This window comes from Lissotriton helveticus, chromosome 2_1, assembly GCF_964261635.1.
Source record: "Lissotriton helveticus chromosome 2_1, aLisHel1.1, whole genome shotgun sequence".
NCBI lineage: Eukaryota > Metazoa > Chordata > Amphibia > Caudata > Salamandridae > Lissotriton > Lissotriton helveticus.
The window spans coordinates 738,372,953-738,396,134 of record NC_136059.1 but is presented as its reverse complement, the minus strand read 5'-3'; the positions used below and the strand labels follow the sequence as shown (position 1 = coordinate 738,396,134).

The window sequence follows — 23,182 nt, the reverse complement described above, 5'->3', positions numbered from 1 at the left end:
CATTGTGTGTTAAGTGTATGTAGCTGTTGATGTCTCATCATTGTAGGACATACTTCTTGTGGCAACCACTGCAACTTGGTTGTGACATTCCTCTAGATACTGGAACAGTATATTTGAATTATCCTGTGGCCACAAAATGGACTACAGCTGTTGTTTTCAATCAATGATAGTTTGCCTATTGAGTCTGATTGTTGTAGTATCTGTCCCTTTCTACCATGGTCCAAAGGTCTGGAGCTGACGACATGCAAATTACACTGGTTATTTGAGTTATGCATGTGTTGTAATGTTTTTGGGACACTATGACAACCAAATCTTTGTTACTGTATAATAAAACACCAGTGCCGGATTTGTGGTTTGGTTATGTCATTTCTGACATGTGTATTGCACATTCCCTACCGAGAATTCATGTTGGAATAGACAAACATTACATTGGCTGACATTACAAAATGTATGATAGTAGGTAAACTGACAACAAATTGAGAAAAGGAATACAACAGCATAATGTTCGTATTTTCTGGTTTTATTGACCAAAACCAAAACAAATGAAAGAGGGTAGAAATAAATGACCAAACAAACTATGGAATTGTCGGTCACGGTAGATGAAACTATCATTCGGGAGCCACATTTTGTTAGAATTCCAATGTCCAATAAATATACACTTGGCATCAGAAAAGGTAAAGGGGTCAAAAAAAGTCCACAGAGTGAATTTTAAGCACACACTGGAGGAAATTCGGTGCAGCATTTCTTACTGGTATTGGAGGTCTTGCCTCTCTATCCTGCTGATAGTTGGGGGGACATCCCCTCCTCACGGCAGGGGTGGGATCTACAGCTGCTGTGATGGTTGCAGGTAGTTCCTCCTGTGGCAGGGCCTCCCTTTCTGTACATGACCTTGGGCTTGAGAAATACGGTGTTGGACCACAGGGAGGTGTAGATGGTGCAGGGAAAACCATGCACACATGGGTTAGGATGTCCTGCAGCACCCCAGTCAGAGAGACCAAATTGGAGTTGTGTTGTCCCTTCCGGAGATTGTGCTCTTTTTGCAGCATCTTCATCTCCCGTAGCTCGGTGAAGAGCTGGCCCATCATGTCTTGGGACTGTTGACTGAATCCCAAGATGTGGTCGATGGTGGCCTGGGTGATAGTGGTATCTGGGGCCGTACTGTCCTAGCCCACAGGTTCTCCCCACATACACTACCCCCTACACTGTGCCCGTGAGCCTGTGTGTCCACTCCTACTGGGTCCTCGCTAAACGCCAGTCAGGACAGGGTGGCAGAAGATGGTCATGCTGCTGCTTGGGACACAGGATGTGGAGGCAAAAATCGGATGTGGTATTGTCTGAGCTGAGGTGAGAGGTGTAGCTTTGGGCTGAGTGAAGCTCACTTGAGTCATGCACCCAGGCTGACTGGATGAGCCAGCATTTTCCTGCTTTTCCAGACTATCAACGGAGTCCTCCCTGGAGACTTGATCCTGGGGTAGGGTAGAGCCTGCCACAGCTGTAGTTATGGGCCCAAGTGGTCTTGCAGTTGGACCTATTGTGTATGGAAAACACCAAATTGTAAAAGTCTGGATTTTATATGTAAAAGATTTATAACTAATACCAAAAGCAACCTAAAAGGAAAATGATGCAATGATGATTCCTTTCAGTGCTATTGCAATGATTTACACACTAAGTTTGAATTCCACACAACAACTTTACATAAACAGGTGAGATGATGCCCTGAAAATGTAAAATGGTAGTTAGTAAACATACATGAGATATACCAAACATTGGACAAAACACAGTTGAGACAAGGAATGTGAAAACACTTTCCAAGGCTTTGCAGGCTACCTTTCTTACAAAGACACACTTAGAAGGATATTGGACATCAAATAATCATTGCAGAGTACAATCTTGGAGGCCACCACTTATTTTTAGCATACTAAAGGACATACCTAAACATATAGACAAATAAAATAATTTCTACTCCCTAACAGGTAATGGAGCACAATTGACCCCAGACACATTTCATGAGAGAGCATCACATAGGACTTGGATAAATGAAAGTAAAGAGAATTAACAAATATGACATTGCAATCTTATTTCCACAAAACAGAAACAAGGCATAATGGTGATTGTAGTAATTTCAGGGTAACATTGGCATAACTTGCTAAATTGTAAGTGGACCATACCTAATGATAATCTGCAGTAAAAGGAGCCATACCATTTACAAAAGGAAACACATGTGAAGCTTGTTATCGGGTGTAGAGAGCACCATTGCATCGTGTGGAATGTGATGGAGATTGAGACCTGTAATCTTCAACACAACAAAATACATTCCTACCAACAAGTGATCATATGCTACAAATATATATAGATTTCCAATATATTCACGTCTATTACATACATATATACACACCTACATCTATACACAGGAACATATAGATACAAAGACCATAATTATTATGTATATATTTTTTCTCGAAGTGGCGGTCCATATACAAAAATTACCTAATGGAACACCCGAAAGTATAATCTAGAAAGACCTAAATTCACCATAAAAAATCATATCACCCGTGATAGAATGAAACAGAAAATGTGATAACTAGAGCTACCAAGAAATACCCTGAGTGCAAATGTATTTATATATTTGTAGGTAAACAAGTATATTTATCTTACAGGGAGTTTTCGCTGAAAAATTATCCTTCTACACCCTTGTCCTGATGAGGCCCAATATCAGTGGGGCTGAAACGCGTTGACCTTATGATTAGAGGACGCCCATGTGAATTTAAAATGATGTGTTAAGAATATGAAAGTACTAAATATTTAGAAATTAGAGACGTATACTTCATATTACTTCTCTATAGGGTGATCTTTTGCAGAAAGGAGTGCTCCTTTTCCCAAAAAATGAGAGCATCCTGACCTACTAATAGGGTATTAGGGAATAGAAGACATCTTTGGATGATATTTGACCCTTTTGTTTCGGATTTATGTTTTAAAAATGATGTGTTGTATATAAGAATATATGATTATATGTATACATACAGAGAGAAATTAAAAAATATATATGTATATATATAACGTTAGGTTAAAAATTCTTCAGGACTTTTTCTTGAACTGCTTTTTGTCCATGATTTGAATTGATATTTGATTTATCACAATAGTGAATCTCATGGGGAGGAATAATAGAAGTTTTCCTTCATCTTATTACATAGTATATATTTGTTCCAACGCATTGCTTGTACTTAATAGTGTTTATTTCCCAGATGCAGTTGGGTAATTTGGGTTACCCCTTTGATATATTGGTCACAAGCTATTGTTAGAGCATCTGGTTGGCTTCAGTTTCAGAGACACTGCTCTTAACTGGTTTCCGCGCTTCTAATCTGATCATACTGTGCAGGTCAAGATGGGCCCTTACACTCTCCGATGCCAAATCATTATCTTATAGAGAAATCTGGGTACAGTTTAATCACCCCTGCTGTTCAGTCTTTATATGGTGTATTTGGTATGCACTCTGAATATAGAAGCCAGAATATCGAAGGAGGCAAATACCAAGGACAAAATATTGAATCCATAATGTCGAAAGGAAAATAAGTAGATTTTGTGTGCCTAATTCCACATCAACTTACAGCCGTGGCTGCTGCAGGTAAGAGCGGCGTGGCCAGGTGAGGCGGGATTTAGAGAGACGACCACGAGGAAAAATTAATTATTTATTTAATTTTCCCTCGTGGTCGTCTCTCGAAATCCCCCCTCACCTGGCCCCACCGCACTTACCAGCAGTGGCTGTCTACTTACATAGAAGTTATGTGTACATCTTCAAGGCATTATGCACTTACCTTTCAATAATTTAGTTCTTAATTTTTTTTTTTTGTCCACGATATTCATGGTCTTGATATTTAGTAGTACAATTGGTGCGGATGGCTCAACTAGTTCAGTCTTTTAGCACTGCAGCTTTGTTGTTTGTGGCTGATACATCGATATTATTTGCTGTAGATAAAGACCCTAGTGTGAGTGAAGAAAGTTTGCGGAATGTACAAGGCTGGATGTCTAAAATCAAATGAAGTTAAATGACAAAAAATAAAGAATATCTTCCCTATCTGACAGGTGTCTGTCTGGTACTACGTATTCTGGCATACACTGCTGGGTGAAAAATGTACCCCAATACATAGTGTGAAGAATTTGTGGATTAAAATTGATTTAGGCATCGCAATGTAGGACCAGACAAAATCCGTGCAAATAATGAACTTTTGTTTCTGCATGGCTGGATTACTACAATTCTGAATATCTTGGCCTGCCAAAAGAAATCTGTTACAAAGTATAATCGTAGTCAGGAGGTAAATCCAAGTAGAGGTTTATTTATAAGTTACAAGATCATAGATGTTGGTTACAAGCAGAATGATGGTTGGTAAAAGATCAATTCAAGCTAGTTCATGGCTAATTCAGAGCCCCACCAGGACCTGCATCTTCACAGCTTAGCCCACTTAATCCAACAGTCACTCTTCCAGTCCACCAGGCATACCAACATTCCACACTGTCATCAGGCATTCTAAGGTTCCATACATACACACATGCAAACTGGCTGAGCTGCTGTAAATGTAAGCACAACATATCTTCTTTCCTTAAGGAAACAAAGAGAACAAATAAACAAATAGTTTCAATGAATAATGAAGGAAAGAGCAGAAAACCAAAAATAAAGAAAGGCAGACTAAGCAAAGACGAGCAACAAGATATAGGTGAATAGATGCGAACAGGAAAACGTAGCGAGACACACCACCCCTTCCCTAGGGAAGATCGTGAAAATATCAGGAAGATAACATGCAATGAGTAACATGTTGAGAAGAAAGTAATAATCAAATAATGTGTAGAGATATAAATAATCAAGTATAGAGTATGCAGAGCCCAATACGAACTGGAACAGGTGAATACAAAGTAATGTAGACGCAAAGTTTACATAGGTACGTAGAGTGAAAACAGTAAAAACAGTGAAAAGGATGTGCGCACAACCCCCACTGCAGACTAGTTCGAGAGTATAGAGATCAGCTCCTAAATACAACCACCCTACATCAAAAAACAACCATGTAAACTTAATACGCCAGCAATACTAAGATGGTCTCAAAGAGGAACATAAGCAACTCACACAAAATTCGTACTATGTAAACACACAATTAAAGTGTGAATAACCAAAAATAAGTATTGCATGAATTACTCCAGGCATTGTAGTCTTACTTAAATTTCTGTATGAATCATTAAACGTATAACAGTCTTACTCAAATTGCTGCAATAGTCATATTTACTCAAATTGCTGCAATACTCATATAACAGTCTTACTTAAATTGCTGTATGAATCATTAAACGTATAACAGTCTTACTCAAATTGCTGCAATAGTCATATAACAGTCTTACTTAAATTGCTGTATGAATCATTGGACGTATAACAGTCTTACTCAAATTGCTGCAATACTCATATAACAGTCTTACTTAAATTGCTGTATGAATCATTGAACGTATAACTGTCTTACTCAAATTGCTGCAATACTCATATAACAGTCTTACTTAAATTGCTGTATGAATCATTAAACGTATAACAGTCTTACTCAAATAGCCGTATACAACATTACCAACATAACAGTCTTACTTAAATTGCTGCTTATATCACTATAAATAAATCAGTCTTACTGAAATTGCTGCACATATCATAATAAATATAACAGCTTGTATACATTATCACAAGCAGTACAGCCTTATTTAAATAAGTATGAGCTCCCGGAAACATTAAAAGTGAACATTAGGGGATGGAGAGGATACAGGCTGCACTCACGCAGACATCAGACACCTTTAGAGAAATATGGCAGCCACTCCTTTCCCTGCTTTCCCAAGAATTTACCGAGCTCACCTGCCCCAAGTACCTCAGGGTTCTGAAGCTGGCGGAAGAATTCCACGACAAGACGGCCCAAGCGAAACACAAGGTTTAGATCGAGCCCACAACAGACACCTCTAGAAGCGATTAGGAACACACCGAGGGGTGCGGCTGGGGGAGGGCTAGTAAGGGTTGGGGATTGGAAACGGTTGGGGACAGTTGGGGCGGGACGGGGTTACGGGGAGGTTGGTGGATAAGAGTTGTAGCGGACATTGCTGGGTTTGAATCCCGCCATACGAGATTATATGGACACAAGGCTACCCTCCTATAGATTTGTAGATGTGAGAGACATGTAATGTCCTGGGTACATGCGTCAACGCACTGCTCATTTTGTCCTAATATTGTACTGCTTTGCTTCGCTGAACTCAATAAAAATACATTTGATAAAAAAAAAAGTGAACATTAAAGGAACAAATACAAGTTCAAAACCAACTTAATCGAGTAGATGACAGTATGACCATGTTTGGTGTATCATAAAACTGTTCATTTTTTTTAAAATAACTCGTTTTCCATTCGAGAAAACAATTCCTTTTCCAGTTCGAAAATGTTACACTGCCAAAAGATGATGTTGATTAAATGGTAAAATCAGTATAAATCAAATCACTTGGCAAATGTAAGTACTTTGAGGTACATTCAAACACTGCGTAGATGACATCAGTCCCAGACGATCAAGAGGGAAACTTGGCACACGAAACTCACCGGAAGCCTTTGAGACAAAATCCGATGTAAAATGTCCCTTGAAAATAAAAGCGGAGAGAAAAGTTGTGATCGAGTGCCCAGAGACTTGGTAGACACAAAACCGAAGACCAATAGCCTTGACCCTCGAAAGTAAAGATGGCAGGACGTAGGGAGACGCAAGCCGGGTGGCTAATGGCGCGCTCCTGCTCCCAAACATCAATCAGCAGTCTCATAGATCATGAAGGAAAGGAGACGTCATGAAAGGCTGAAGAGACTGCGCGCGACATTATTGTCAAGGTGAGAAGCGCGAGCTCTTTTAAACTTGCAAGCAATGCCCAACTGTCAATATTACTGGCCACTAAGCAAAGTATACGAAAATTTCGACATTTAAATAAAATTGACACTACTTTGTCCATCGAATAAATTTCACTGCACAGGATAGACAAAGTGTCTCTAAGACCAGAATAAAATTGAATTCGCCAACAATTCTGCCTCATAGCTGAGCCAAGCAGTATCAAAGTCCACTCGAAAGTACAGCCAATTAATTCGGATGCCTCTCGCCAAACATCCAGTTTAACCCCTCTCTGGTGGGCAATAACGGACAGGCAATGATTATCTTCTTTACATATGTACTGGAGACGTTTCTTGTTGAAGCACAGAGTTCCTTATATCATTGCAAGCTTTAAAGGCAAACCATCGGTAGCTTGTTGAGGAATTGCCACGCTGTGTCCAGTGTAGTGGACAGTATAATACACTGAGTATGCACCAATAAAAGCAGGGCGTTTTCAAACACAGTGTTAACCTCTGCAAATTACTCTTTACGCTCATAAAGACTGCAAATGTCTCTTTAAACTCGTTGAACAGGTTGACTTTAAGGAAGGCAACTGTTGTTAAATCGATAACCTCTTCTATGGCTTTTAAGACAATGAATATAAGGAGTTTGAAGCGCCCAGGCAGGCTGTCCTGATATTAGTGGACACTGGTGGGGCTGGGTGGGCATTTTTATCCTTGTTTAAATTTTCTTTTTCTTAAGTAGATTCCAGAAGTTTCCATTAAATATATAGTCTCATAAAAGGTTAAAATTTTACCTCAGGTAGCCAGTAAGCAGGGTTTCATCCCATCCTCGTCGCCAATGTTACAAAGTACAATCGTAGTCAGGAGGTAAATCCAAGTAGAGGTTTATTTATAAGTTACAAGATCATAGATGTTGGTTACAAGCAGAATGATGGTTGGTAAAAGATCAATTCGAGCTAGTTCATGGCTAATTCAGAGCCCCACCAGGAGCTGCATCTTCACAGCTCAGCCCACTCACTCCAACAGTCACTCTTCCAGTCCACCAGGCATACCAACATTCCACACTGTCATCAGGCATTCTAAGGTTCCATACATACACACATGCAAACTGGCTGAGCTGCCGTAAATGTAAGCACAACATAATCTCTGAATAGATTGTCTAAAATTCAGTTGCCAGAATGATCTTATATCAAGAAGCATGAACACATCTTGTATGCAGTAGGTACACTTTAACTGCCTTGTTAGTGAAAGGATAATTTATGCCTGGTACACAAAGCACTTAATGACATAAGACCTAATTCTCTGTCTAATAAATTCTTTTCCTATGTCCCAAGACACAGCTTGAGATCCAGAACGGCCTTCCTTAGTAATGTGCCAACTTTCTCCGATCCTCGTGAGGTAGTAGAGTATTCCTTGTTGGAGCAGCCAAGCTTCAGAACAGCCTTGCCCTACAGTTAAAGAAAGACTCATCTCAGGTTATGTTTAGGAAACTACTAAAAAACAACATATTTTCGACATGATGGGCAGTATTATAGATGTCTGCATATATTTACATCGTCATTATTCTAGAGTGAAGTAGCTATTGCTGGCACTAAGGTACCTAGGGGTGTATGTCTGTGCCTAACATATAACCCAAAAATAAATAAATACAACTGCTAAAAGTATAACAATAGAGTACACTAGAAGACAGAGCAAGAGAGGTCAAGAACGATTGTCTCTTCAACATCTACAGGCTACAAGGGCAGCAGCAAAGAAATCAAAGAGTTTAGTCTCAAAAAGTCACATGGAAATCTCAAACAATGCAAACCCAAAATAATAAGTGAGGAACAAGTATCAGTGCAAAGCAACTTGTTCAACTTGTCAAAGATCGCAGACAAAACCAGAAAATATGAATTAAGGTGTATTTGTTACTATGAGAACCTTCTGCACAAGAAGTAGAGCAGTATTGGTGTAAATGAGTAAGGCGAAACCCAGATTAAAGGAGACAGAAAACATAATGGTTCTGATTCCATGCCTGTATTGCTAAGAACAGGGGAACACAAGAAGGCTTGGGTCCTATCACTGACTGGCCTGGACCTCAACAATGGAGTAAACAAAAAGAAATGGCCAGAAAGGTTCAATTGCTAGTGACGCTGCCTATTTTTTTATTTATTTATTATTACATTTGTATTGCGCACAGCTACCCGTAATGGGTTTCCCGGCGCTAGGGACAGACTAAAGGAGAAAAAACAAGCCATTGCTAGAGAAGAAAACAGAACAAGCTAGAACAGAAAAGTTTTCAGTTTTTTACGAAAAACCAAAAGGTTGGTTTCTGTTTTTAACGCCAGCGGGAGAGCATTCCACATCTTTGGTCCCAGGTGTGCAAATGAGCGGCCTCCCATTTTAGCCAATCGAATTCTTGGAACTACAAAATTGGCATTGTTTGATGACCTGAGGGAGCGACTAGGCTGATATGGCTGGACAAGATTGTGTAGGTAAATAGGGGCAGAACCCTGACGGATCTTAAACAAGAGACACAGAGTTTTGAAAGCTACACGATCAGAGATTTTTAACCAGTGAAGGTCACGCAAAGCTTGCGTTGCAGACATTCTTCGTGGAATGTTGCACAAAAGGCGGGCAGCTGAGTTCTGAACAACCTGGAGTTTATTTATTGTAGCTTTATCAGCTCCTAGATAAAGCACATTGCCATAGTCGATACGGGACATCACAAGGGCCTGAACGACAGTTCTTCGAGTAGACTCAGGCAACATCCATATGATCTTCTGCAACCAGCGTAAGGTATTAAAGCAGATTGCAGCAACCTTAGTTGCCTGCTGTCTCATCGAGAGTTTCTCGTCGATCAGGAAACCGAGGTTACGAGCAACTGGCACGGGGATAGGTAACGGACCCATGTCACTGGGCCAGTGTCTAGAGCCCCACAGATCTTTGTGTTTGCCTAGTATGATAACCTCAGTCTTTTCTCCGTTGAGCTTCAGCAGATTGATTTGCATCCAAGCCGCAACACGAGAAAGGCCAATTTTTAGGGCTGAGATGTCCTGAGCCCTGCTGCCAGAAAGAGAAAACACGATCTGCGTGTCGTCTGCATATGAATATATGGACAGACCGGCGTCCTCTACGATAGAAGCAAGTGGTCTGATGTAAATATTGAACAACAAAGGGCTCAAAATAGACCCTTGGGGGACGCCGTAAGCAGATGAGTGAATCGCCGATTCAGCTTTATTTGAGAAAACCTGAAATGTGCGCTCATTAAGAAATGAGGCCACCCAGGCAAGCGCTGATCCAGCAACCCCAAGGGAGCAGAGAGACTCCAATAGAATGGAATGAGACACGGTATCGAAAGCCGCGCTTAAATCAAGCAGAATAAGCGCAGAGGTCTCGCCACTATCAATGCCGTGTCGGAGTCGCTCGATCACCCCAAGGAGTGCGGATTCGGTGGAGTAATTAGCGCGAAAGCGTGATTGGGATGGGTGAAGATATCCCGAGTTTTCAACAAACTCGTTAAGCTGGATATTAACGTGACGTTCCAGTATTTTAGAACAAGCTGGCAGCAGGGATATAGGCCTAAAGTTGGCAAGATTAGTGATGTCCGCACCAGATTTTTTTAGTAAGGGAACGACCATGGCATGTTTCCAATCCTGTTCAACCCGAGATTCACTAAGGGAGATGTTAAGTAACCTCATTAGGAATCTCCGTGGTTCAAGGTCAAGTTGTTTCAATATCTTCATAGGGACAGGGTCCCGAGGAGAGCCTGACCTAATGCTTTTTAAGCACGACAGGAAGGACGAGTCATCAAATAGTTTCCAGTTGTGAAGAAACTCAGTGGGAGAGATAGGGGCATTGCAGCAAAAACCAGGTAAAGAGAGATCAGTTGGTGGTGGAAGGGAGGCCAAGGATTGATGGATGCCCTCAACCTTAGATATAAAGAAATCTGCAATAGCATTGCAATGTATACCATCTAGAGCCGGCAGCGCCGGAATGGAATCAGCACCTGTTAATTTCTTAACAGTGGCAAAAAGAGTCCGAGGACAATTCTGCACTGAGGTGATTGTGGAGGTAATGTAAAGAGCCTTGGCACGTTTACATTTTGTATGGTAGAGTTTAAGCTCATCTTTGTAGGTCACTTTGGAAGAGACGGAGTAGGACATTCTCCACTTCCTCTCCAAGGCTTTACATTTAGCACGTTGGATTTTTAACTCATCCGAGTACCAAGGTGCTGGGGGGCGCAGGGATCTATGTTTACTGCCAGAACGAGGGACATGAGCAGACACAGCATCTGTTAGCCACCCAGAGATGGGAGCATTCAGATTTTGCTCAATATTAATGAAAGATGGAATAGTCTCACTCAGACGCAGATTGAAAGCAGCTATAGTGATCCTGTCCCAGCGATAGGATGATTTAATTTCCTCTGCATAAGCTCTGGCCATATAAAGACCAGGTGGTAGCACAAAATGGGGAACATCGTTTACGACACGGTTTTTACACCGCAGTGCCTTTACCCCGCAGCTATTACAACCCAAGTCGTTACTACGACTTGCGCTGGATGGCGCTGTGGGATAAGGAATCTTGCAATTTTATATTCCAACACCTTCCCTACTGTTACGGGGACTGGTGTTGGAATATAAAATTATAAGATTCCGAAATCCACGCCCTCCAACGCAAGTCGTTGTAACGACTTGCGTTGTAAGACTTGCGTGGTAAAGGCATGCGTTGTTACAACATGCGTTGTAACAACGTACATCCGCACAAAATGTATCGCGTAGTGATCAGACCAAACGAGCGGGCGCGCCAGGTGAGTACAGTCAAATGAGATGGTAGAAATAAATTACTAGGTTGCACAACAGTTAAATTCAATTCATTTTTGTATTTTATCAAAAATTGTTTTCATGAAATGCATCATATGTCATCAAAAAACACACAATCATAAACAATTATGTACAGTGAAAATATTACACAAATGAGAAAAACAATATACATGTGCAAAATCACAAAGACAACTGTGCAATGCCTCAAATCACTTCTTAGTGAGGCACCAGTCCATTATATACACAAATAGACAAGCGGACATTGGATTTATTCTGACAGCCTACTTGTCAAAACCAGCCTAAGATTAGTAATTTTATTTGTAAGGGGGTCAAATTCAGGAGACATAAGTGGGAACCGTTATGCAGTTGTGGTATATTCTTTTTTCCTGATTAGCCCCTCCCTTTATACTGTCTCAGGCGGCGAGCCAACGCGTTTCGAACCCCTTATTATTTTCGGGTTCTCCTCAGGACACGGAATGGGGATTGCTGTCACTCTTAGAGACTTCTCAGGTCACATGAGTAGTAAGATGTCTTCACAAACGCCCAATAGTGTCCTTGTTATATTGGGCGTGGGGAGGAGGATGTCGAATTCACTTGTGCCTGCGACTTGGCAACACTCTGATTGCTAGCTCTGGAAAAGTGTATTAGCCCTTGTCGGGTCTTTCGATATGCCGAAATTATTTCTAACGAGAACAACGCGGCAGGGATCCTTGTTGAAAAGCTGTTAATGGCTTTTTGGTATCGACATCCATCTCCAAGCACCAGGCATGACACGTAGTTGTGAGGAACAATTATCAGTGCAAAGCAACTTGTTCAACTTGTCAAAGATCGCAGACAAAACCAGAAAATATGAATTAAGGTGTATTTGTTACTGTGAGAACCTTCTGCACAAGAAGTAGAGCAGTATTGGTGTAAATGAGTAAGGCGAAACCCAGATTAAAGGAGACAGAAAACATAATGGTTCTGATTCCATGCCTGTATTGCTAGGAAGTCAGTCTGTCTTAAAAGGACAGCTATAAAATCTTCTGTAGCCTGATTGAAGCATGTTTGTAATTGCTGAATGCTTTCCCTTTCCTCTCTTTTCAGCCCTTTCGTAAATGTTGTCACTTCACCCCTAAAAATGGCTTTTGGAGCCCCCCATACGGAGAAATCAGTCGCGGTTTGCAGATTTCGTTCTGAAAACGTGCTTAATGTTATACGCATTTGATCCATCCATGTCGTGTTTGCTAAAAGAGATTTGTTGTATCCCCATTTTTATTTTTCTAAGCCTGGGTCTATAACTATAAAACTCAAGGCGACCAGTGAATGATCCAAAAAAGGGTTGAGAATGATTTCTGATTGCATTCTGCATACTGAATGGGAGGCTAGAAAGAAATCCAATTGCGCTAGAGAATTAGATCTTTTTGAATGACATGTATAGAGTCTCTCATTAGGGTGGGAGTTGTGCCATGGATCAATCAGAGCAAAGTCCTTCATTAAACAATTTTAAAACGTAACCGTTTTTGGTTTATTCTGTGTTCTATTAGGGCGAGATGCATCAAGTGTGATATCGGGAATCACGTTGACATCGACGTTGACATCGTCCCCTATTATCCAATCGCCTTGTTCGCCTTTCGCCAAATAGTGTAATTTGTCCGGCCCGCCTAGAGAGTTTTATATAGGACCATAATAACTCGTTAAGTACATCAATTGATTTGCCATCTTAATCTGCATTCAAGCCATTACGTGCCTGGGTCCCTATATACATTCATTATTTCACAGGGTACTTCTCTAGTGATAACAATGGTGACTCCTTTTATAACAGCATTTGCGAATGCATATACTTCGTGTTGAAAATACCTCAAATTATTAAATAAAACAGCATCATTCTGCAAATGTGTTTCTTGAAAGAATATAATATTTGCCTGCAATTATTTAAACCAGGCCAGCATTGCTCTTGCCTTGATCTTATTATTTAAGCCATTGGCATTGCAAGAAGTAACTCTATCTGCCATGTTCTTCTTGAATCCTCATAAAATCTCCCTTTGGTATTATTACTGCTTTAACTGTGTAATACCCATTATTCCAGCTGCATCATTTTTGGCCTCGAGAGATTCTAAATCATCATACAATCTTACAACAGAGGTACGAAGAAAACAAACATAGTTGGTAATATTTGGCATGGGAGGTCAAGCAGAGATCTAATCTGAATTGTATTAAGAAGATAAGAAACCCTAAACAGGACAGTATAAAAACGGAAACACAAGGGATAGCAGATGTGTTTCTTCACCATTACGGAAATATATACTCAGATGCATATGACGTATCCCCACAAGAGTAGTTGTTTGGATGAGTTAAATATACCGACCTTACCAAGAGAGTAGGCAGAAGTACTTAATGTTCCAATCAGTTTAGAAGAGATGACACAGGCAGTTAATTCTGCCCAAAATGCAAAAGCCTGCAGGAACGATGGGATCTCTTGCGAAGTTTATAAATTGTTTGCTCCCCCTTAATAATTTTTTTCTAAGATTGTTAAATAGTATTATGAGGGGAGTGGTGATTCCCATCTCTTTCACTGAAGCAGTTATTGTCAGTCTTATTAACCTCTTTCCTGCGCCGTGAATTTCACCGCGGCGCGGGTGGGTCTAGGCAGGGCCGGTCCTAGGCCTTCTGAGGCCCCGGGCGAAAGGGAAGATGTGAGGCCCCCCTAATTGAATATTGCATCACAAGAAGTGACATCACAGAAAGTAAAATCACAGTACTATTGATCTTATTTGGCATCACTGAAGCTAACTAATGTGGATATCAGTAACATGGACAAAAAGTAGAGGGGATGGAAAACAGGTGAGCAAATATCCAGCTAAAAGGAAATATTGCAATCAAACAACCACACACACCCAACCACACAAACGCACAACCACACAACCACACAACCACACACACACAACCACACACACACACACACACAACCACACACACACACACACACACACAACCACACACAACCACACACACACAACCACACACACACACACAAACACACACACACAACCACACACACACAACCACACACACAACCACACACACACACAACCACACACACACAACCACACACACAACCACACACACACACAACCACACACACACACACAACCACACACAACCACACACAACCATACACACAACCACACACAACCACACACACAACCACACAACCACACACAACCACACAACCACACACACACACACACAACCACACACACACACAACCACACACACACAACTACACACACAACCACACACACAACCACACACACACAACCACACACACACAACCACACACACAACCACACACAACCACACACAACCACACACACAATCACACACAACCACACACACACGCACACACACACACACAACCACACACACAACCACACACACACAACCACACACACACAACCACACACACAACCACACACAACCACACACAACCACACACACAACCACACACACAACCACACACACACACAACCACACACAACCACACACACAACCCCACACAATCACACACAACCACAACCACACACACACCCACAACCACACACACCCACAACCACACCCACAACCACACACCCACAACCACACACTCACACACACACACCCACCCACAACCACACACACAACCACAACCACACACACAACCACACACACCCACAATCACACACACAACCACACACACACACAACCACACACACACACACACACACACACACCCACAACCACACACAACCACACACACACACAACCACACACACAACCACACACAACCACACACACACACAACCACACACACACACAACCACACACACACAAGCACACACACACACACAACCACACAAACACACAACCACACCAAGCATTGGCATAGCCAATAGGTCTCGCCTTTGGGACCTTATAAGTGTTTAGCCATGCAACATTTGATGTGGTTGCACCAAAGATATTGTGCTGCATAACTAAATACTTAGAAGGTCCCAAAAGCAAGACCTATTGGCTATGCCAATGCTTGTTTTTATAACCCATAATATGCAAACCCAGTCACAGTGGTGTGTTTTTACATGAAAACATGTGGAGTCAAGAAGACAGTACTACCCTGGTCAGTTCCAGGGATTCAAAGATCACTAAATTTAACTGAGACACTTCATTGTATATTTGGCCTGTGTCAACGAAATTCCAGCTCTAAAACAACACAATCATGGGAGAGCATCCAGATGCATACTTATCTCCAAGGCATCAGACCTGGGACGTAAGGTGTTCGAACTATCTAGTAAAAAATAAAATATTTACATTCTAAAACTATATGGTTGATGTTGAAGCACTAAAGATCAATTTGGATATTACTGAACACGTATTTGAATCACGGGGATGTTTGTCACCAAAAGATACATATAATAATGCTGAAAAGTTAGGTATTAACCTCTGGCACAGCTGAAAACTGTTGTGGGCGGAGAATGAGCATGGTAGCCAAGGATGTTAAAGCAAGCCCCAGTTCAAAATTTAAAGTGTAGAGCACTGTTTTAAAAGGTCCACTATACTTAAATGGCAAGGTGCTGTTACGTTCTACTAGTAACTTATGAACGTTGTTTCCACGGCAACTGATTTTGCTTCACTTAGTTTTTCACGTCTCTGCGTCCTGCCCAATAGCCACCGATGGCTACGGTGCCCACTGCCATGACAAAGATGATAACCATATTGTAGTCCAGGACAGGCTCAATAGAGGCATACATTGCCACCTTCACTGACTTGCTGAATGTATCACCAATATATGAATGAGTCCTGCTTAAAACTTACACTCCTGCTGCGCTTTCTGAAACAGACACTGAAGGCTACAAGGCCCAGGGAAGGGGGCCCCCACACTATGACCTTGCAGCTAGATCCAGTGCTTGAAGGCCTTGGGAGGGGGGCCCCCTCCCATGGGCCTTCAAACAGTAACAAGGCACTTCCCAAGACACTGTTGAGAGCTCATCAGAGTACACAAAAAAACACCAACAAAAAAACCTCAGTTGAAGGAGTGTTCTTCAATAGTGGGCAGAAAATAAAGTGGTAGCTGTACCTAGCTTAGATGGCAACGAGAACGGTAAATATTTTTATGATTTGTATGTAATACTGCCCCCCTGTGTCAGATCAGTATGAGTCAGATAGTGTTTCTGCATAAATTAATTAATTGCTTTTAATTTATCGAGCTAGGAAGAATGCATCGATCACTGTATGTCACAGGCATTATTATTACCAAACTTTAGCTGTATTCAATGAAGATGAGAGACACTGCCCTATCAAGATTCGAAGGTTAATAAAAGCCAGTTGATCTGGCTGCTCCCTCCTCCCCTCACCCACCTCCTTTTACCTGTGTCCGGCTTGTGCTGGAACCAAAGGGGCCTTCTGTTGCCTAGATACAAAATGCACAAACAGCGCCGATAATGGCCGGTACTTAACCGAGGCGCTGCCCTGCCCCTGACATTGTGAGCCAACATAATTGCTGGCCCAGCTGTTGTGCCGTCCCCCATTCTGGTTGTACCTTCCCCCACTCGTAAGGTAATCAGGTGAGGCAGGGGGCCCTGTGGTGGGCTGTGGAAGTGTGACCTTTCACAAGGGCGCGAGGCCCCCTGAGCGCGAGGCCCTGGGCAGCTGCCCACACTGCCCATGCCTAGCGCCGGCCCTGGGTCTAGGTGGTGGCAGTGGCGCTCCGGTACTTATGCCGGCTCCACGCCGCCATGAGTCACGGGCGGCATGTGCTCATGAGGGTGTGGAGCCGTCATGACCCCTTCCACTCATTAATTCACCTGCACAGGCGGGGAATAGGTGCCGCGTGGGCGGAGTGGCAGCGCCATGATGGCTCCACGCTGCCATGAGCACACGCCGCCCGTGACTCATGAGGGTGTGGAGCTGTCATGAGCACCCAAAGGGTTAAAAAGGGAAAAACAGAATAGGATGTAAATTCTTATCGTCCAGTTAGTCTCTTGAATCATGACAATAAATTATTCAGTAAGATTCTTGCAAATCGTCTGGGTACAATCGCACTATTAGTTATCCACGGGGACCAAAATGGTTTCACCTTAGACTGACAGATGGCAGATAATACTCAATATCTAACACAGGCAATAGGCTACTATTCCTCACAGGATATAAGAGCTGCAGTGATGATGCTGGATGCTGGATGCGTAGAAAGCTTTTGACCGCGTCCAGTGGAATGTCCTGTTCACAATCTTGGAAAGATGTATACTCCCAGTCACATTTATTTTGATTTTGAGTAATCTATATGTGGGAGACAGGGCCAATATAATTATTAATGAGAAAACAGCAGGAAATATCACTATACGGTGCGGGACTCGCCAGGGCTGCGCCTTGTCACCAATCCTTTTCACGGTGTTTATTGGACCTCCTGCATGTGCCATGCGTTAGGGCCCTAATATCAGGGCTCGTGTTCTAGAGGCATCGAAAATAAAATTGTTTGCTGATGATATGGCGCTATATTTAAAGGCGGAGAGAGCTAATCTCTCTAATGTAATTAAAAATATGGAAGTCTTTTCTAACTTGGGAGGATATAAGATAAATCATACAAAGTCAGAAGCTCTCCTTTTTAGTTGCACGTCATTTGTATTACCCACTACTATGCAATCGTACTTCTCTCCGAATAGACCCATAAAATATTTGGGGATTATTGTCACTGATAACATAGTAGATTTGTTCAGGCTAAATTATATAGCCACTCTAGACAAGATTTGTAGGCTGCTGAACAGATGGCAAAATGGTTCCGTGACGATTATGGGGCATGTAGCGTTGGTGAAATTGAGTATCCTACCATTGTTGCTTTTTGTGTTTACTAATGTGCAGACAAAAGTCCCTCAGTCCTTTTTTCGGTCAAGTAATTTGGCCATTCAACATTTTATTTGGCAGGGCAAAAAACCAAGATTAAAGTGAGAGGCAGTTGAGTTGCACCACGAGGAGGGAGGACTAGAACAACCGTATTATCAGGCAGCATTCATGAATTGGTTAGAGTCCTGTTCCGAAATTCCTAGCGATGCAATATTTATCTAGAACAAATGGTAAAGGCATTAGAAATCAACCTTCCCCTTTCCTACTAATGCCAAGATTACTGAAAAAATGAAGATACAAGACACCCAGCATAATTGAAGAGAGCTTTATTAGGATATGGACAAGGTGGGAATTACTGAGGCTTCATCCGTCCCTGAATATAGCCGAATGCAGGCTTTTAGGACTGCAACTATCTATTGATATGTGTAGTAAGTGGTATAGTATGCGATATAGGAGGATTCGAGAATTCTTTTGTAATAATGAATTTAGGACCTGGAAGCCATTGTCTAACTTAAATCCCGTCATTAGCCCTTCACTTTTTTTTGTTTTCTCTCAATCAAACATTTCTGTAAAGGCTGTATAATGGAGGAGTTGGCCTTTACAGAAAGGAGAACTTTGTGTCTAAATTAGCAGGCATAGGAAATTGGTACAAACTGCTGCACTTTAAAGGCAAGGACTGTACAATATTAGAGTTATTACAGTGGATTGAATCCTCTTCCGAGTGCAAAGTGGGTATTGCAAAGTCAAACATCGTTAACCACATTAGTGCTAAGGCAATTCGAGCCGCTGATCTATAAAGAATTTCATTTTATAGCAAATGGCTGCTGTATCACACCCCAGCGAAACTACATAAACTCTATCCCGAGGTGGAGCCAAATTACATTAGATGCAATGATAGGAATGCTGATTTGTGCCACATTATAGTCACCTGCTGTCATCTAAGGGAATATTGGCAAGACATTTTTCTGGAAACTAGCTCGAAAATAGGGGTTAATATCGTGACATATTCATATGGAGCCTTTTTTGGACTAGTAGTCCGGGAAGGAGACCTATCTATTAGACAGCAATGATTAATCTTTATTTCAATTCTGGTGGCTAGATCACTGGTCTTGGCAAACTGGAAATGGGATAAGGTCTCCAATCCTTCACAGTGGATGAACAAGATGCACAAAGTACACACTTACGAAGTGCTGCACGGAAAACTTACAGGGTCCATACAAAAAATAGTTAAAATCTGGAAGACACGGGTGGAATCAACACTGAAGTAAGCGAGGGTTGACAGTAGAATGTGGACAGGGAGGTTTTTGATCATTAGGAACATTGGGCTTTTATACTGTATCTACATGATATGTTACGTCTATTGTATTTATTTAATGGCTTGTCTTTTTACTCTGAATAACTTGTATGAATATTTATATATCTATTAATTGGACTATGCGGCATCAATATAAATAAATAAATAAAAAAGAAACCATAATGGCTAACCAAGAAATAATCCATTTTGGGAATAAGAATACATTCCAGACTTTAGAGAGGAACAAGTCGGATAGAAGAGAGTCATGGATCAAAAGGTTGTTTCTTGGAGGAGCATGGCTAGGCGGGAAACATGGCGGTCATGTCCTGAAAATTCTCCGACTGCTGTCCTTGAAGATCCTCCAGCATCCTGCAGCATACGCTGCTTGCAGATCTCCTGCACTGCCTGTGCCCTTACAGAGTTGCCTGCTAGTCCTCCATGGCGACTTGGATGCAGGAATGGTGGGGCAAACACACCGAATGAAGGGGTTTGCCGGGCAGCGCCTCCCAACAGGGTAGCCGCAACCTGTAGATTTTGAGGGAAGTGAGTGTGCGGGTGCCTCAGGAGTAGTGGCCTTCAAACCTAGCCCTGCTCTGGCCTGTGCCTCTTAAATCCTCTCCCTGGGAGGGTGAGTGACATTGATTGGCCTGTGGAGACCTTTCTATTCACGCCCCTGGCCGCTTGTGCTCCAGAATGCATAATGCACTAGTAAACAGGCTTAATGTTGGCGATCCCGAACTGGGTGGCAGCCTCTGGGTGACAGTCCCTGCATTCCAGGTGTGTCAGGCCTAGGGCCCGCGTGTCTTCTGCAGTTAGCAGGGAGGAGGTCGGAGCAGGGAGGAGCTCCCGTTGAGGTCATGGAGATCAGCCTTTTTTGGATGACTGCTCATGCACCTGCTCAGCAGATTTCCATTATCGCAGTGATGGGTTGGGGTGAAAGACTCAATGCTAGACTCTTGTGGTGCATCAGGTAGCTGAGTGGTGGGCTGTAGACCCCATATAGTCACCTTCCCGGTGGCCTCATTGGCACTGGCCCATCTGCCCTTAGCACCGGCTGGTATACCTTGGATGCCTAGTGGCCAAGTGCGGACCCTTGGGTGATTCGGCAGAGTGAGTCCCTCTTAACTTTGCTGCTGCTCTGCCAGGCCATTCTCTCCATCTGGGCATATATTGGAACATGAGACCCTACCTGCACCACACTGGGGCGTGAACAATTGGTGCTCCAATCCCTGTGGAACACTGTAGTACCTTGTTGAGAGACCCTTGATCTAGATTCTGCCGCCCTTACCAATGGACGAGATAGGTTGACCTCAACTCCATCTCAGTGGAAAATGGACAACTACATAAGCCAGGCCCCTGCTGTACTGATGGAGGTAAGCAGAACTCTACCGCTGACATCCTCCAGGCCATCAGAGACCCTAGGTATACGCTGGAAGACAGGATTGGAGAGGTTGTGTTGTACATTTTTCTGCTCTGACAAAACATCTGGAATGCAGTGGATGGAGTCACTTAGGTGGACGGTCATGTGTCTGAACTCAAGGACACTGTTAGGGTGCTCCCGGGCATGGTGGCTCGGTCATCAGCAGAGATCAACACTCTTCATCATCGAGTGAAGGGGTGGTCTTGTGAGATTTCCGGGCCATTTCCCATTGCTTTTTTGCGCACACAAGAGAAATTCCAGTTTCCTGTTGGAATAACCTCATCGAGTTTTGTAATCGTGCCACCCCCAGGGATCCCTTCAAACCCATAATTGCACAGTTGTTGAATTAACAAGACTGACTTCTTGTTCTTCGCACAATCAGGCTGAAGGGCGATGTTCATCAAGAATCCCGCACCATCATGGTAGACCAGGGACGTCCAGAAGTAGCGAAAATCCTACGACTCAGTCAAACTAAAGCTAAGAAACATGGGCCTGAGATACATGCATTTATTGCTCGCCAAACTCAGGGTGATTGTTTAATCTAAATCATTCTTTTTTGATACTCTGGCATGGAAGTAGGTGACGGAGAGCCCCCCTCCCCTTGAGAAGGCTGGCGACTAACTCAGAGACTGATCCCATGATGAGACCGCCTGTCAGGCAGGATTTGCAGTGGAGTAGGAGGCTCCACCACTGTGGGAGGCCCAGCATTCCAACTCCTCTGATGCTCCAGACTCAAACCCGGGCATGGATGGCCCCGAGACAGGGGAGGTAGGGGCTCTCCGGCAAGGGGATCAGTTCGCTCTCAGAGCAGTGGTCCACCCTCGTCCCTCTTTGACTCGGATACGATGGCTCCCTCTCAAAAATTCTATGACATTGAACCAGCATCTTGACTTGTCATTCCAATCACCTCTAATCGGTCCATGGACAGCTATGAGACATGCGACAGCTACGCCTCCCTATCCTACAGTGTAAAGGCATGTGAGATCTGCAGGGTACATGGAGGATGGTGGGCCCCCCATTCTGGATGTATAACCTGTTACACTTATGTCTGTACACTGTGAGGCACTATTAGGGCAGCAGAGATAGTCCAGGCCCTCACCGGCCAGTCCCTCATTTCACTGGGTTTTGTTGTTATTTTCCATGTTGCCTTTTGATATGGTTGAGTTCTTTGGGCGTGGCAAGGCACATTGCTTAGTCTGGCATTTAGGCAATGTCCATGGTTAGTCACAACAGGTACTTCATGTTTGGTAGTATGGTGAGGGGTTGGGGATAGTATTCTGTTTTGATTTATTCACTAGTGCACCTGGTTCCTCCTGCGGGAAGATTCCATCATCTACCTTGCTCCAAAACTTCTCAGATTAAATGTTGATAATTCCCACACACGACGCCAAAACTCTGCTCCGCTCCTTGAAATGGAACATAAATGGACTGCTTGACAAGGTCAAGCTTAGTGCAGTTGTAACGTGGGCCAGGCAATTGAGCATTGGTGTGCTCCTCCTCCAGGAGATCCACCTCATAGGGACAAACTGCAGAAGCCTATACAGATGCAAGTTTAATATGATATACCATGCAGGCTTCCACAGAGGGTCCGGGAGGGAGGGGGGGCACTACTGATCACTGCCCGGATCCATTTGAAGGTGGACATTCGAGGTGGTTTTGATGGGTGGTGGGAACTCTCTGGGGCTCCCCAATCATCCTTTGCTCAGTCTCTGCCCCACCATCTCTTACACAATCATTCCTTAAGGCCCTCAGCGAAGTGGCTCACAGCAATGGACGGATATACAATTATCGGAGGCGACTTTAATGGTCTGACGAATTATGCCTTCGACCATGAAAGACCAACGCCCCGGAGCTTCCCCTATACCAATCTGCTGTGATCCTTTATGGAGTCTCTTGGCTTAATTGATGTATGACGCCACTACCACCTAAAACCTGGAGAAGACAACTTCTTC

At 42.9% G+C, this 23,182-nt stretch overlaps 1 protein-coding gene across 1 annotated transcript in view; it reads left to right on the top strand.

Annotated features, from left to right (window-relative positions):
- Positions 1-23,182, top strand: part of LOC144819485 (uncharacterized) — a 646,675-nt gene that overhangs the window by 71,087 nt on the left and 552,406 nt on the right. Inside the window, exon 3 of the mRNA XM_078677349.1 lies at positions 11,551-11,559. Coding sequence (XP_078533475.1) covers positions 11,551-11,559 — 9 coding nt within the window. The remainder of the gene's footprint in view (positions 1-11,550; positions 11,560-23,182) is intronic.